This window comes from Bombina bombina, unplaced genomic scaffold, assembly GCF_027579735.1.
Source record: "Bombina bombina isolate aBomBom1 unplaced genomic scaffold, aBomBom1.pri scaffold_1065, whole genome shotgun sequence".
Lineage (NCBI taxonomy): Eukaryota > Metazoa > Chordata > Amphibia > Anura > Bombinatoridae > Bombina > Bombina bombina.
This window is the reverse complement of record NW_026510803.1, coordinates 26,829-43,004: the sequence shown is the minus strand read 5'-3', so window position 1 is coordinate 43,004 and position 16,176 is coordinate 26,829. Positions and strand designations below refer to the sequence as shown.

Sequence of the window (16,176 nt, the reverse complement as noted above, 5' to 3'; positions counted from 1 at the left end):
TAGTCTTTCCGAAAGACTTCTAGTCTAATTTTTATCTTTTCTGGTTCTAGAAAAAGCCAGAAAGCTTCTGCCATTTCTTTGGCATCTTGGTTGAAATCTTTAATTCATCATGCCTATGTCGAGTCGGGTAAAACTCCGCCTCAAAGGATTACAGCTCATTCTACTAGGTCAGTTTCTACTTCCTGGGCGTTTAGGAATGAAGCTTCGGTTGATCAGATTTGCAAAGCAGCAACTTGGTCCTCTTTGCATACTTTTACTAAATTCTACCATTTTGATGTGTTTTCTTCTTCTGAAGCAGTTTTTGGTAGAAAAGTACTTCAGGCAGCGGTTTCAGTTTGAATCTTCTGCTTATGTTTTCATTAAGCTTTATTTTGGGTGTGGATTATTTTCAGCAGGAATTGGCTGTCTTTATTTTATCCCTCCCTCTCTAGTGACTCTTGCGTGGAAAGATCCACATCTTGGGTAGTCATTATCCCATACGTCACTAGCTCATGGACTCTTGCTAATTACATGAAAGAAAACATAATTTATGTAAGAACTTACCTGATAAATTCATTTCTTTCATATTAGCAAGAGTCCATGAGGCCCACCATTTTTGTGGTGGTTATGATTTTTTTGTATAACGCACAATTATTCCAATTCCTTATTTTATATGCTTTCGCACTTTTTTCTTATCACCCCACTTCTTGGCTATTCGTTAAACTGAATTGTGGGTGTGGTGAGGGGTGTATTTATAGGCATTTTAAGGTTTTGGAAACTTTGCCCCTCCTGGTAGGAATGTATATCCCATACGTCACTAGCTCATGGACTCTTGCTAATATGAAAGAAATTAATTTATCAGGTAAGTTCTTACATAAATTATGTTTTTGAAGGGGCACATTGGTGGTTCACGGTACACTCACTAAAGAGGTTCCGTTTTTCCGACATTATTAATTCCCCATGCGGTCTCTGCTTTTCCGGGGGAGTTAGTTTCCGACCACGATGGGCAGGGCTTAGCGTTTGCGCGCTTAGCCGCGCAGTTGATATTCCGGGTCCTGACGATCGGCAGTATGCCTCGAGGTTCTGGTGTTGCCCAAGTCAGCTTGTTTCAGTAGTACTCACAAGCGGTCTTAGGCACGCCGTTCACGGAGTGATTTTAGTTGGCTCGTTGGGACAGATAGGCACCGCAGCAGAGCTGTGGCGGGGTGCAAGTGCTGAATTTCTGTCCCTAAGGCGTTATTCATATTTAGAGTGTACATTCATAAGGAGAGCTAAAGAAAACTTATAGTGCTTCCCTGTTATTAAGTTGTCGAGTGCTGAGCAGTAAAAATTGTACAGCTTTAATTTTTAAAGACACAGTACACTTGTTTTTTTCAACATAATTTCTCAAGTTCTTGGTTGTTGTTTTAATTGCAGTTTATTTCTCAGTGCCACGACCAATATTGCTTTGCTTATTTTTTGTCATGGCTGACCTTCAGGAAAGTACATGTTCTATATGTTTAAATGCCAATGTGGAACCCCTTATAACTTTTTGTCCCTCATGTACTGAGAGGGCATTACAGTTTAAAGAAGAAATTTTCTTTAATGCAAGTATATCTAAGGATGTTTCTCAGACTGATGAGACTCGGGGTATGCCGCAACTTTCTCCCCAAGCGTCACAGCCTTTAACACCCTCGCAGGCGACGCAATGTTCTTCAACTGCGTCTGCTGCATTCACCCTGCAGGATATTGCTGCTGTTATGTCGTCTACTCTTTCAGAAGCGTTATCTGCTTTGCCAGTACTGCAAGGCAAACGCAGTAGGAAAGAGGCCCATGTGGTCCATGCAACTTCTGATACTTTGATGGCGATCTCCGATGTACCCTCCCAGGGCTCTGAATTGGGGGGTATGGAGGCTTTGTCCGAGGGGGAACTTTCTGACTCAGGAAGTGCATTGCCCCCGACAGATTCGGACGTGATGTCTTTCTTGTTTAAGCTTTAACACCTCCACCTGTTACTTCGGGAGGTTTTGGTAACTCTGGACGAATGTGATTCAATTGTGGTCCCTCCAGAAAAATTGAGTAAGATGGACAGATATTTAGAAGTTCCTTCTTATTCTGACGTTTTCCCTGTTCCTAAAAGGACTTTGAATATTATTGCTAAGGAATGGGAGAGGCCGGGTATTCCATTCTCCCCTTCTCTTGTTTTCAAAAAAATGTACCCTATAGCTGACGCCATTCGGGATTCTTGGCAGACGATCCCTAAGGTGGAGGGAGCTATATCCACCTTGGCTAAACAAACTACTATCCCTATCGAGGATAGTTGTGCCTTCAAAGACCCTATGGATAAGTAGTTGGAGGGTGTCCTCAAGAAGATCTATGTTCATCAGGGGTGGCTATTGCAACCGGTGGCCTGCATTGTACTGATGCTTTCTTTCAGATTACCAAACTGGCGGCTAAGAGTTCAGGATTTTCCATCTTAGCACGCAGAGCCTTATGGTTAAAGTCTTGGTCTGCGGATGTGTCCTCTAAATCTAAGCTTTTGGCTATTCCTTACAAGGGGAAGACCCTGTTCGGGCTTGACTTGAAGGAGATTATTTCTGACATCACGGGAGGCAAGGGTCACCTCCTCCCTCAGGACAAAAAGCCCAATCAGAGGGGGCGACAGAGTAACTTTCGTTCCTTTCAAAATTTCAAAGGAGTTCAGTCTTCCTCTTCCGCTAAACAGGAAGGGAACTTTTCACAAACCAAGTCCACTTGGAAACCCAACCAGTCTTGGAACAAGGGTAAACAATTTAAGAAGCCAGCTGCTGCTACCAAGTCAGCATGAAGGGTCGGCCCCCGATCTGGGACCGGATCTAGTAGGGGGCAGACTTTCTCACTTTGTCCAGGCTTGGATAAGAGATGTTCAGGACCCTTGGACACTAGAAATTGTCTCAGGGGTATCTCGTTTGGATGCCTTCCGTTTAGGTTTCTTGTCTTGTCCCTCCCTTTCATCCGTGTCCTATAGCTTTGGTATTGTATCCCATAAGTAAGGATGAAATCCGTGGACTCATCGTATCTTGTAAAAGAAAAGGAAATTTATGCTTACCTGATAAATTTGTTTCTTTTACGATATGATGAGTCCACGGCCCACCCTTTTTTTCTGAGACAGGTCTTTATTTTTGTTAAACTTCAGTCATCTCTGCACCTTGGCTTTTCCTTTCTCTTCTTAACTTCGGTCGAATGACTGGAGTGGGAGGGAAGGGAGGAGCTATATTTACAGCTCTTCTGTGGTGCTCTTTGCCTCCTCCTGCTGACCAAGAGGCGATATCCCATAAGTAAGGATGAAATCCGTGGACTCATCGTATCGTAAAAGAAACAAATTTATCAGGTAAGCATAAATTTCCTTTTCTAATTTCCTTTTCTACTGTCTAATTTGTTTTGTTTTCTTGTTTAAAAGGATATCTAGGTAGACTCAGGAGCTGCTGATTGGTGGATGCACATATATGCCTCATGTTATTGGCTGATGCAATGTGTTAACTATCTCCTGGTAATGTAATGCTGCTTCTTCAACAAAGAATACCAAGATAATGAAGGAAATTAGATAATAGAAGGAAATTGGAAAGTTGTCAAAAACTGTTTTCTCTTTCAGGATCATGAAGGAGAGAGTTGTGCTTCGTGTTCTTTTAAGTAACATAAAATTATAAAAAAAATATTTTCTTTTTATTACAAAATTGTCAATGAAAGCTATATAGTCTACAAAGTTCTGTTTATCGCTTACACAGAAATGCATTTTTTAAGTATCAATTCCCTTGTAACACTACTGCAAAATTTATATTTTTTTCTACTCAAAAGCCACAGCTTTCCACATCCTCAAACATTTTCATAAGTCTCAACACAAGTGAAACTTTATATCTGTTTTTAGAATTTATATTTATAGGATAGGTAATTTGTAAATAACATACTTTTATAAAGATATTTTACAGGCCTTTATTGTGCAAAAATCACATGCTCTAGTTTGTTAGAGAATGTCATTTTAGCACTAGTGACCTGACAGTGCTATGTGTTTAACCCCCACAGGGAGCTGCAGAGCACAGCTGGTCCTGAGCAGATACAGCTGCTAAACCAATCAGCAGCCACACTTGCACAGCTGGGTTATGCCACTGCTGATTGGCTTACCAGCGGTATCCACTTGTGCTCTATGGCTTCTGATCAGTACTTTATTATTATGACTATTTATATAGCGCTTCTAGTTAATGTGTTTGTCCCTCTGCGGGGGTTAAACACACAGCATTGCTGAGTCACTAGTGCATTAGAGCATATAATGTTTGCTCTGCAGTGTCTCTTTACTATAGTTGGAATAGGTATGCCATTTTATGGGCCATTTGGAGAGACTACAAAAAACTACAAAAAAGTAAAATAAATGCAATCTTAAATTTCAAATGTATTTTTAGTATCAAATTTGCTTTGTTCTACTTTTTTCCTTTATTGAAAGCATACCTACGTAGGGTCAGAATCTGCAAAGCTCTACTGGGAGCTAACTGCTGATTGATGGGTGCACATATATGCTTCTTTTCATTGGCTCACCCAATGGGATCAGCTAGCTCACAGTAGTGAATTGCTGCTTCTAAGCCTACCTAGGTTTACCTTTCAACAAAGGATACCAAAAGAATAGTGTGGTAAGTAAATTGGCAAGGTGTTTAAAATTGCATGCTTTATCTGAATCATAAAAGTTTAATTTTGACTTTACTGTCCCTTTAAAATCTGGTTACTAATGAAAAATGGTTCGTGTCAGGATAGCTGGGTGGTAAAGTCACAGTTGTTGACTAATAAAGGAACTAGGTTTTTGAATAATCTTTATTGAAATAGTTGTAATCTAACACTAGAAATATTTTTCATTCCTAGTAATTTGCCTACCGCTCAGTTTTATAGAGTAGTGTGAAGAACTGGAATTGGGATATGAAATCATTTCTAGTTGGTTGTTGTCATGTCATGTGCTGTTGTGTTCTCAATATAAATCTTTTAGCAGTCATACAATTGTTAATCGATAATAAATATTGTGTATATTTGGAAGCCTGGTATCTGGACTGTGAATCATGTTAGAAGGAATTTCTCACCATTACTAGTAAAAAATGGTTTTTAACTTATTTTGTGTGTGTTAAAATAAAACAGATTGGATTAAATATAGTCTAGTTCCCTGAATACGCCACGTTTCAGCTGCATTGCACAGTAAGGTAAAATGACTGAGAATTGTATATGTTTTCCTGTTTAATCACTAGATCTCTTTTCTCTCAGGTTTTTTTGTCCTCCCCCCTGTGTGTATCTTATGGGTAGTGGCTGGAAGAAAAAGAAAGAACAGATGGAGAGAGATGGCTGTACAGAGCAAGACTCTCAGCCCTGTGCATTTATTGGAATCGGTAACAGTGACCAAGACATGCAACAGCTAAATTTAGAAGGAAAGGTGAGATCTATTTTGTTTTGTGCTCTTCACCTTGCAGTGCATAAAACAAGGATAAGGAGTTGGGCATCTATGTTAAACAGCAGAATTTTTGTATTTGAGTTTTCAGGCTTTGTCACAAAGGTTAGAGTTCAGACTAAAGGGTTTTTGTTTTTTTCTTAAAGCGTTCTTGAAACGCTAGGATTTACAATTGGAGCAAATAAAGGGGAGTACTTTTCATGCTGAAAGTTCCTTTACCTATTGGAAGCTTTCTCCTCACTGCAGAACGCTATTTTGCTGAGCGGTGGCATTTCCATCTCTTGGCCAAAAGCCGTGCGTTCCAATTGACGCCAAGCCGTATAGCCTGCGCGGCTTTTTATGAATTTACACACACACAAGTTTCGCGTATACATAGATTTCTAATCCAATAGTTTAATGTTAGCAGTTTGCAGTGTCTTGCAATTTTAGAGCATTTCCAAGGACACACAGGCTTGAAAACTATCTTGATCTCCTTTGTAGTGACCAATCAGAACCCAGATGTAAATGAACTGCGGCACTGTTTATAGCAGTATCAGTGTCAAGCTGCTTCCTGCTTAATAGGTCAGAATGGAAATGTGCCTCTGCCCATTTCAGTTTTTTTTTAGAAACATTTTTTGCTATTTACTTCCATTAGCAAAATGCTTCTAGTTAGTTATTACTGCTTTTCAGTGGCATACACACATATGCTGAGAGTGCACTCTGCACCAGCATTGAAACATAATCTTTAGCTTGTGTGGCTCAAATGAAGTCTAAACTGATGAAATGCATACCACCGCCAGCTCTTTCAGAAGGTGCTAGTGCACAGGACACTCGCAGCATATGTGCGTATGCCCCGAAAAAACATTTAGTAGAAGCATTGTTGCTAATTGAAGTACTGTTTGTTGCAAAATATTTTTTATTTAAATGCACCTATGAACATTTGAATGTTAACTTTTTTGTTCCTTTAAATCTTCAGAGTGCACTTCAGCCTCTCTAGGTGGGTAGGAAAAGTTACAATTTACAGAGATAAATTACAGGGCAAAATAATGACTGTAGTGCTTCATATTCCTTTAAAGGTTTAGATGCTGATCATCTATTTATGCATGTTGTACTTTTCTTTGTCCACAGAACTATTGCACTGCCAAAACATTGTACATATCGGACTCAGACAAGAGAAAGCACTTCATGTTATCAGTAAAAATGTTCTATGGTAATAGTGATGAGATTGGTGTGTTTCTAAGTAAACGGATCAAGGTCATCTCTAAGCCATCAAAAAAGAAACAGTCACTGAAAAATGCAGACTGTAAGTAACACGTTTATATATTGTGACTAATATGGAATGTCTGAGCATTTAACTTCTGCTTTACCATCAGAGGGCTCAGTACTGTTATGAATATTCACTGTGCATTATATATATATATATATATATATATATATATATATATATATATATATATATATATATATATATATAGAGAGAGAGAGAGAGAGAGAGAGAGAGAGAGAGAGAGAGAGAGAGAGAGAGAGAGAGAGAGAGAGAGAGAGAGAGAGAGAGAGAGAGACATGTAAGCTAAATCTAGTGTTGTATCACTTTTAATACTTGTGTATACATAGTACCAACAGAAAAATAATACAATACTGTGATCAGAAAGGGTGTTTGTTGTTTTAAATAAATATAGACTATTTATTGCATTTTATAATACAAAAATCAAACCAAAGACATAGGCAGAGATAATTGTGACTTACAAGCAATTTTTTTAAAAAAAGTGTTTTTTTTATAGTTTTTTATTTTTTTTAAAAAATGTTTAGATTTCAGAAAAAGTTTGCATCTCGGAATTCCCGATTTGTACCTGTATAAACATGCAGTGTAAGAAAGGTAATTTAGTTATTTATTTAAAAGCATTAGGTTCTTATTTTCTTCTTAAACGGGAAGAGTCCACAGCTGCATTCATTACTTTTGGGAATTCAGAACCTGGCCTCCAGGAGGAGGCAAAGACATCCCAGCCAAAGACTTCAAATACCTCCCCCACTTCCCTCATCCCCCAGTCATTCTTTGCAATTCAACACAGGAGGTTAGCAGAGAAGTGTCAGAAGTTCGAGATAGTCTATTCGAAATTGGGACTGGCGTTTTAAGTAATCCTGTCAGCCTCTCAGTGAGAGCATGGATGAAGGTTAAAGTCCGGAGATGCAGGGAGAGTCTTTCTGCGAAACCATTCTGACTCATATTTACAGCTCCTTGGCAATCAGCATTGATGAGTTTTGCTGCCTGCCTTTATTCACTCAAGTTAATGTCAGAAGCGAGACTACTATCTGTGACACTTGAAGGGCCATGTTCCTGTTCCACGGCGCAGATTCCGGTAAGATTGTTTAATTTTATTTCATTATGTGAATGTAATGGTAACAAGAGAAGGTAGGGTCCCAGTGGGACTCCTTTTATCTTAAAATAGGAATCATGGGTTAATATCTCCTGAGGGGGGTTATTGAACAGGGGGGACTTTAATCATGTTGGTTATGTGGTTCTATCTGTTAATGTGTAGTAATACTTTGGCTCATGGCTTTTTGGAACATAACGGCCTTATCAATTGGCGTGATCTCTTTAGATTTGCACTCTCTTTTTGTGACTCGCACTGTGCACCTCATGACCGGGTGCAGTTACGTTGTTTTCCACTTCCGTATGTAACTGTGTGGCGACAGAGAGAGAGTGCTCGTTGGTTGTCTGGTTCACAGGAGGTGGTGAGTTCCCCAGCCATTGGGTTTGTAAAAAAGGTGTCAGTTAGTGTTTGTCATTCTTGTAATCCCAAGATTATAGAGGATTCTGATTTTTGTGATAAATATGAAATGACCCGGGTTATCCATGCCCATCAGTTATGTTCCGATTGCCGTTCTAGAGTACTCTCTTCTCCCGACTCAGGGACCTTAGAGTGCGTTGAGTGCGTTGAGCCATCCGCCCCAGAGGATTCTATGTCCGGTGAGGCGCGTGCACCAGAACCTTCCTTTACTACGCAAGCAGGTGTCCCTATGGCCTTTACTCCTTCTCCGGAAGGTGGCTTGTTTCCTCCAGAGGTTACGATACGGTTCCGCATGGCCATATCTATGGCACTGGCTCACTTACATCTCCCAAGTGAAATATTTTAATGGTACTTTCTGTGTTCTGTCAACCAGGGTCGCTTGATTCAGTTCAGCCTTCTGGGGAAGCGTCGGCCTCTGAGGCCGGGGTCGTTTATCGATCTGGTGAGGGATAATTTCGCCTTCCGTTATAGGCTGGCATGTCTTCGTGTTCTTTTAAGGCATGTTTTGGCGGTGCTAGAGGATCCCAGTCCTAGTGGGCCGAGGGATCCGAGGCCTTAGATGCCGGATGGCAAGCTGGTTTAGACAGTTGGGGATGAAGATAATCTCCTTGACGTCTCTGTTTTTTCTTTCTTTTATGTATCGGTTTTTAATAAGCTCATGTCTGATATAATTTCCGTTTTGGGAAGTTCTTTCTCTTAAACGGATACTTGTGATTTTGTGGTCGCATGGACGCTTCCTCAGAAGTTGTGCACTTTTGGTTAGGAACAAAGTTATGTTCTAATTTATATTATTGAACCTTCGGGTCGATTTTTCTTGGACCTTAGACAGTTTTGGGGTGTCCTTATACTGGTTGGGCGCTATCTGCTGTTCCTTGGGTTCATTTCACCCTTGTGGTGCTGATTATCCTGTCGGATTCTGAATGTCATTTGGCCTATCAATATGGACTCCGGGCTCAGGTACTACTACTATGAGGTATGAGGCCTAGTGCGTAGATCCAACGCTTCTGAGAGGAAGGTTGGGAGTTAAAAAGGGTTGGCCTTTTTAGGGGCCTAGGGCCACTCCACCCTTAATGTTCCCGATCTCGTCTGATCTTGGAAGCTAAGCAGGACTGGGCCTTGTTAGTACTTGGATGGAATCCAGGTGCTACTATTTGCTTGAGTTACGTGACCGATTTTTTTTCACAACGTCGTCAGGGTTCCTAAAGGTCCCTGGGGACTTGGAACCATAGTTTTACACTCCTGTAGAGTTTGGAGATGTGAATGACCTCCGGAGGTCTGGTATTCCGGGTGATGGACAATTTACGTCTTCGCTTGCGGTATCTTCCGGATGTTGACTCTTGTAGCCTAGTCGCATTTTTTTTGCAGTGGCAGAGTTTTCTTTCCTTCCCGTTTTGGGTTGGATCATCTGTTCTGAAAGTGTCTTTCTTCTTTTCTCAGCGTTTCGTTTGCTCCAGTATGTGGAGTGCAGGGGTCTCCCTGCAGGTGCAGGTGCTGCGAGGCTCCCATTGTTATTCCTGTTGCAGGGATTTCGGGAGATCGATCCGGTAAGGATTTCTGGAGACAGTCGTCTTCTCAATCTAAGAACTGCCCCTTGTCATACCATGGTCTTTAGACTCTTGGGTGCTATCCTTCAACCTTATGCAGATCTAGCCTTTTGGGCTTGAGGGTAGGAGGCTGGGGTCAGTTTCTGGCGTCTGGAAAATGACCTTCCTCTTTGACAGCGTGTGGATCAGGTCGTTTGGCCTGTCTTCAGAGGATAGCCTTGTGATCCAACTGTACTGGTTGCCCATTTCTTCATCTGGTCAGGAGTTTTTTCAGACTCTTGAGTTTGAGGCTGTTGCTAGGTAATCTAAGTCTACGGACTTTATATGGTGGACGGCTCTGTCTTGGGTGCGCTCCTCCCATGGGAGGCTGCTGATAGATTCCTCAGGAAGTTAGATCTTTCGATCGGTTTCCGTTTTTCGAGGACTCTTGCTTAGGACCACGTCTCTTGTCTGGAATGGGCATGGACAGTTCTGTTTAACCTTTGGGTTTGGTTCCCCCGCGTGCACTTTGAGGGCAGGGTTTCTGACGCTCATAGGAGATTACTGTCTGCCTGAGGCTTAAGTTTGAGGTCTCTCTGACGGGACCCTACTTGTCTTCTGGGACATCTGTGCTTCCTTGTAGACACCAGTTGTCGTTTTAACTGGGCTGGCGATATTGGCCTAGGGTAGTTACCGTTGCTTTGCTCCCCTTTTCTCTTGTTAAGTGTAGTCAGTCCACGGGTCATCCATTACTTATGGAATATATCTCTTCCTAACAGGAAGCTGCAAGAGGATCACCCAAGCAGAGCTGCTATATAGCTCCTCCCCTCACATGTCATATTCAGTCATTCTCTTGCAGCCTAACTAAAGATAGGTCGCTGTGAGAGGTCTGTGGTGTTTTTTAACTTAGTTTATTTCTACAATCAAAAGTTTGTTATTTTAAATGGCACCGGAGTGTGCTGTTTATTCTCAGGCAGCATTAGAAGAAGAATCTGCCTGCGTTTTCTATGATCTTAGCAGACGTAACTAAGATCCACTGGCTCTTCTCATCTGAGGAGTGAGGTAACTTCAGAAAAGGGGAATAGCATGCAGGGCCCCCCTGCAAATGAGGTATGTGCAGTAATTATTTTTCTGAGGAATGGAATTGACTGAGAAAATACTGCTGATACCAATGTAAAGTAAGTTCAGCCTTAAATGCAGTGATAGCGACTGGTATTAGGCTGATGAGTGTGTGTACACTGAATGTATTTTTCTAAGGAATGGAATTGACTCTGAAAATACTGTTAATACTGAAATAATGTATGAGCCTTAACTGCAGTAAAAGCGACTGGTAGCAGGCTTATTAATAACAATTCATAACTTTTCAAATGTATGTTTAAAACGTTTACTGGCATGTTAATCGTTTTTTGTGAGGTACTTGGTGATAAAACTTATTGGGGCATGATTTTTACCACATGGCCATCTTTGTTTTCTGCATAGAAACAGTTTTCTGAGCTTCCCCACTGTTGTAATATGAGTGGGAGGGGCCTATTTTAGCGCTTTTTTTGCGCAGTAAAAATTCAGTCACAATCTGTCTACTTCATCCTCCATGATCCAGATAGTCTCTAGAGAGCTCAGGGGTCTTCAAAATTCATTTTGAGGGAGGTAATCAGTCACAGCTGACCTGTGACAGTGTGTTTTGACTGTGAGAAAAACGTTAATCATTAAATTGTTATCCGTTTTTGGGTATTAAGGGGTTAATCATCCATTTGCTGGTGGGTGCAATCCTTTGCTAACTTAATACATTTACTGTGAAAAATTGGTTGCTATAACTATTTTGGTTCATTGTTATTTCAACTGTGACAGCTTTTTGTGCTTCTTAAAGGCACAGTAGCGTTTTTTATATTGCTTGTAAATTTATTTAGAAAAGTATTTCCAAGCTTGCTAGTCTCATTGCTAGTCTGTTTAAACATGTCTGACACAGATGAATCTTTTTGTTCACTATGTTTAAAGGCCAATGTGGAGCCCAATAGAAATTTGTGTACTAATTGCATTGATGCTACTTTAAATAAAAGTCAATCTTTACATGTAAAGAAATTATCACCAGACAACGAGGGGGAAGTTATGCCGACTAACTCTCCTCACGTGTCAGTACCTTCGCCTCCCGCTCAGGAGGTGCATGATTTTGTGGCGCCAAGTACATCAGGGAGGCCCTTACAAATCACTTTGCAAGACATGGCTACTGTTATGACAGAAGTATTATCTAAATTGCCAGAATTAAGAGGCAAGCGCGATAGCTCTGGGTTAAGGACAGAGCGCGCGGATGAGGTGAGAGCCATGTCAGATACTGCGTCACAGTTTGCAGAACGTGAAGACGGAGAGCTTCATTCTGTGGGTGACGGATCTGATCCAGGGAGACTGGATTCAGAGATTTCTAATTTTAAATTTAAGCTTGAGAACCTCCGCATATTGCTAGGGGAGGTATTAGCGGCTCTGAATGATTGTAACACGGTTGCAATTCCAGAAAAATTATGTAGGTTGGATAGATACTATGCGGTACCGGTGTGTACTGACGTGTTTCCTATACCTAAAAGGCTTACAGAGATTATTAGCAAGGAGTGGGATAGACCTGGTGTGCCTTTTTCCCCTCCTCCCATATTTAGGAAAATGTTTCCTATAGACGCCACCACACGAGACTTATGGCAGACGGTCCCTAAGGTGGAGGGAGCAGTTTCTACTTTAGCTAAGCGTACCACTATCCCGGTGGAGGATAGTTGTGCCTTTTCAGATCCAATGGATAAGAAATTAGAGGGTTACCTTAAGAAAATGTTTGTTCAATAAGGTTTTATCTTACAGCCCCTTGCATGCATTGCGCCTGTCACTGCTGCGGCGGCATTCTGGTTTGAGTCTCTGGAAGAGGCCATTCGCACAGCTCCATTGGATGAAATTATGAACAAGCTTAAAGCACTTAAGCTAGCTAACGCATTTGTTTCTGATGCCGTCGTACATTTAGCCAAACTTACGGCTAAGAACTCCGGATTCGCCATCCAAGCGCGCAGAGCGCTATGGCTTAAATCCTGGTCAGCTGACGTGACTTCTAAATCTAAATTGCTTAATATTCCTTTCAAAGGGCAGACCTTATTCGGGCCCGGCTTGAAAGAAATTATAGCTGACATTACGGGAGGTGAGGGCCATGCTCTACCTCAGGACAGGGCCAAATCAAAGGCCAAACAGTCTAATTTCCGTGCCTTTCGTAACTTCAAGGCAGGAGCAGCATCAACTTCCTCCGCTCCAAAACAGGAAGGAGCTGTTGCTCGTTACAGGCAGGGCTGGAAAGTTAACCAGTCCTGGAACAAGGGCAAGCAGGCCAAGAAGCCTGCTGCTGCCCCCAAGACAGCATGAAGAGAGGGCCCCCTATCCGGAAACGGATCTAGTGGGGGGCAGACTTTCTCTCTTCGCCCAGGCTTGGGCAAGAGATGTCCAGGATCCCTGGGCGTTGGAGATCATATCTCAGGGATATCTCCTGGACTTCAAAACTTCTCCTCCACGAGGTAGATTTCATCTTTCAAGGTTATCAGCAAACCAAATAAAGAAAGAGGCGTTTCTACGCTGTGTACAAGACCTCTTGCTAATGGGGGTGATCCACCCAGTTCCGCGGACGGAACACGGGCAGGGATTCTATTCAAATTTATTTGTGGTTCCCAAGAAAGAGGGAACCTTCAGACCAATCTTGGACTTAAAAATCCTAAACAAATTTCTAAGAGTTCCATCATTCAAAATGGAAACTATTCGAACCATCCTTCCCATGATCCAAGAGGGTCAGTACATGACCACAGTGGACTTAAAGGATGCCTACCTTAACATACCGATTCACAAGGATCATTATCGGTACCTAAGATTTGCTTTCCTAGACAGGCATTACCAGTTTGTAGCTCTTCCCTTCGGATTAGCTACGGCTCCAAGAATCTTTACAAAAGTTCTGGGCTCACTTCTGGCGGTACTAAGACCGCGAGGCATATCGGTGACTCCGTACCTAGACGACATTCTGATACAAGCGTCAAGTTTTCAAACTGCCAAGTCTCATACAGAGATAGTTCTGGCATTTCTGAGGTCGCATGGGTGGAAGGTGAACGTGGAAAAGAGTTCTCTATTACCACTTACAAGGGTTCCCTTCCTAGGGACTCTTATAGATTCTGTAGAGATGAGAATTTACCTGACGGAGGCCAGGTTATCAAAACTTCTAAATGCTTGCCGTGCCCTTCATTCCATTCCACACCCGTCAGTAGCTCAGTGCATGGAAGTAATCGGCTTAATGGTAGCGGCAATGGACATAGTACCATTTGCGCGCCTGCATCTCAGACCGCTGCAATTGTGCATGCTAAGTCAGTGGAACGGGGATTACTCAGATTTGTCCCCCCTACTAAATCTGGATCAAGAGACCAGAGATTCTCTTCTATGGTAGCTTTCTCGGCCACATCTGTCCAAGGGGATGACCTTTCGCAGGCCAGATTGGACGATTGTAACAACAGACGCCAGCCTTCTAGGCTGGGGCGCAGTCTGGAACTCCCTGAAAGCTCAGGGATTATGGACTCAGGAGGAGAAACTCCTCCCAATAAATATTCTGGAATTAAGAGCAATATTCAATGCTCTCCTAGCTTGGCCTCAGTTAGCAACTCTGAGGTTCATCAGATTTCAGTCGGACAACATCACGACTGTGGCTTACATCAACCATCAAGGGGGAACCAGAAGTTCCCTAGCGATGTTGGAAGTCTCAAAGATAATTCGCTGGGCAGAGTCTCACTCTTGCCACCTGTCAGCGATTTACATCCCAGGCGTGGAGAACTGGGAGGCGGATTTTCTAAGTCGCCAGACTTTTCATCCGGGGGAGTGGGAACTTCATCCGGAGGTCTTTGCTCAACTGATTCATCGTTGGGGCAAACCAGATCTGGATCTCATGGCGTCTCGTCAGAACGCCAAGCTTCCTTGTTACGGATCCAGGTCCAGGGACCCGGGAGCGGTGCTGATAGATGCTCTGACAGCCCCTTGGGTCTTCAACATGGCTTATGTGTTTCCACCATTCCCGATGTTTCCTCGTTTGATTGCGAAGATCAAACAGGAGAGAGCTTTGGTGATTCTGATAGCGCCTGCGTGGCCACGCAGGACCTGGTATGCAGACCTAGTGGACATGTCGTCCTGTCCACCGTGGTCTCTGCCTCTGAGACAGGACCTTCTAATTCAGGGTCCTTTCAACCATCCAAATCTAATTTCTCTGAGGCTGACTGCATGGAGATTGAACGCTTGATTCTATCAAAGCGTGGCTTCTCGGAGTCGGTTATTGATACCTTAATACAGGCTAGGAAGCCTGTTACCAGAAAAATTTACCATAAGATATGGCGTAAATATTTATATTGGTGCGAATCCAAGAGTTACTCATGGAGTAAGGTTAGGATTCCTAGGATATTGTCCTTTCTACAAGAGGGTTTAGAAAAGGGCTTATCTGCTAGTTCGTTAAAGGGACAGATTTCTGCTCTGTCTATTCTTCTACACAAACGTCTGGCTGAAGTTCCAGACGTTCAGGCTTTTTGTCAGGCTTTAACTAGGATTAAGCCTGTGTTTAAGACTGTTGCTCCGCCGTGGAGCTTAAACTTAGTTCTTAATGTTCTTCAAGGCGTTCCATTTGAACCCCTTCATTCCATTGATATCAAGCGGTTATCCTGGAAGGTTTTGTTTTTGATGGCTATTTCCTCGGCTCGAAGAGTCTGAGTTATCTGCCTTACATTCTGATTCTCCTTATCTGATTTTTCATTCAGACAAGGTAGTTCTGCGTACTAAACCTGGGTTCTTACCTAAGGTAGTTACTAACAGGAATATCAATCAAGAGATTGTTGTTCCATCACTGTGTCCTAACCCTTCTTCAAAGAAGGAACGACTTTTGCATAATCTGGACGTAGTCCGTGCCCTGAAGTTCTATTTGCAGGCAACTAAAGATTTTCGTCAAACTTCTTCCCTGTTTGTCGTTTACTCTGGACAGAGAAGAGAGGTCAAAAGGCTTCGGCTACCTCTCTCTCTTTTTGGCTTTGTAGCATAATACGTTTAGCCTATGAGACTGCTGGACAGCAGCCTCCTGAAAGGATTACAGCTCATTCTACTAGAGCTGTGGCTTCCACCTAGGCCTTTAAAAATGAGGCCTCTGTTGAACAGACTTGCAAGGCTGCGACTTGGTCTTCGCTTCACACCTTTTCAAAATTTTACAAATTTGACACTTTTGCTTCTTCGGAGGCTATTTTTGGGAGAAAGGTACTTCAGGCAGTGGTTCCTTCTGTTTAATTTTCCTGCCTTGTCCCTCCCTTCATCCGTGTACTTTAGCTTTGGTATTGGTATTCTATAAGTAATGGATGACCCGTGGACTGACTACACTTAACAAGAGAAAACATAATTTATGCTTACCTGATAAATTTATTTCTCTTGTAGTGTAGTCGGTCCACGGCCCGCC

The 16,176-nt window shown here is 42.3% G+C and overlaps 1 protein-coding gene across 1 annotated transcript in view; it reads left to right on the top strand.

Moving 5' to 3' along the window:
• LOC128643467 (recombining binding protein suppressor of hairless) overlaps window positions 1-16,176 on the top strand; it is a gene marked incomplete at its 3' end in the record, with an annotated part of 51,288 nt that overhangs the window by 10,478 nt on the left and 24,634 nt on the right. Inside the window, 2 exon segments of the mRNA XM_053696315.1 lie at window positions 5,233-5,398; window positions 6,521-6,695. Coding sequence (XP_053552290.1) covers window positions 5,233-5,398; window positions 6,521-6,695 — 341 coding nt within the window.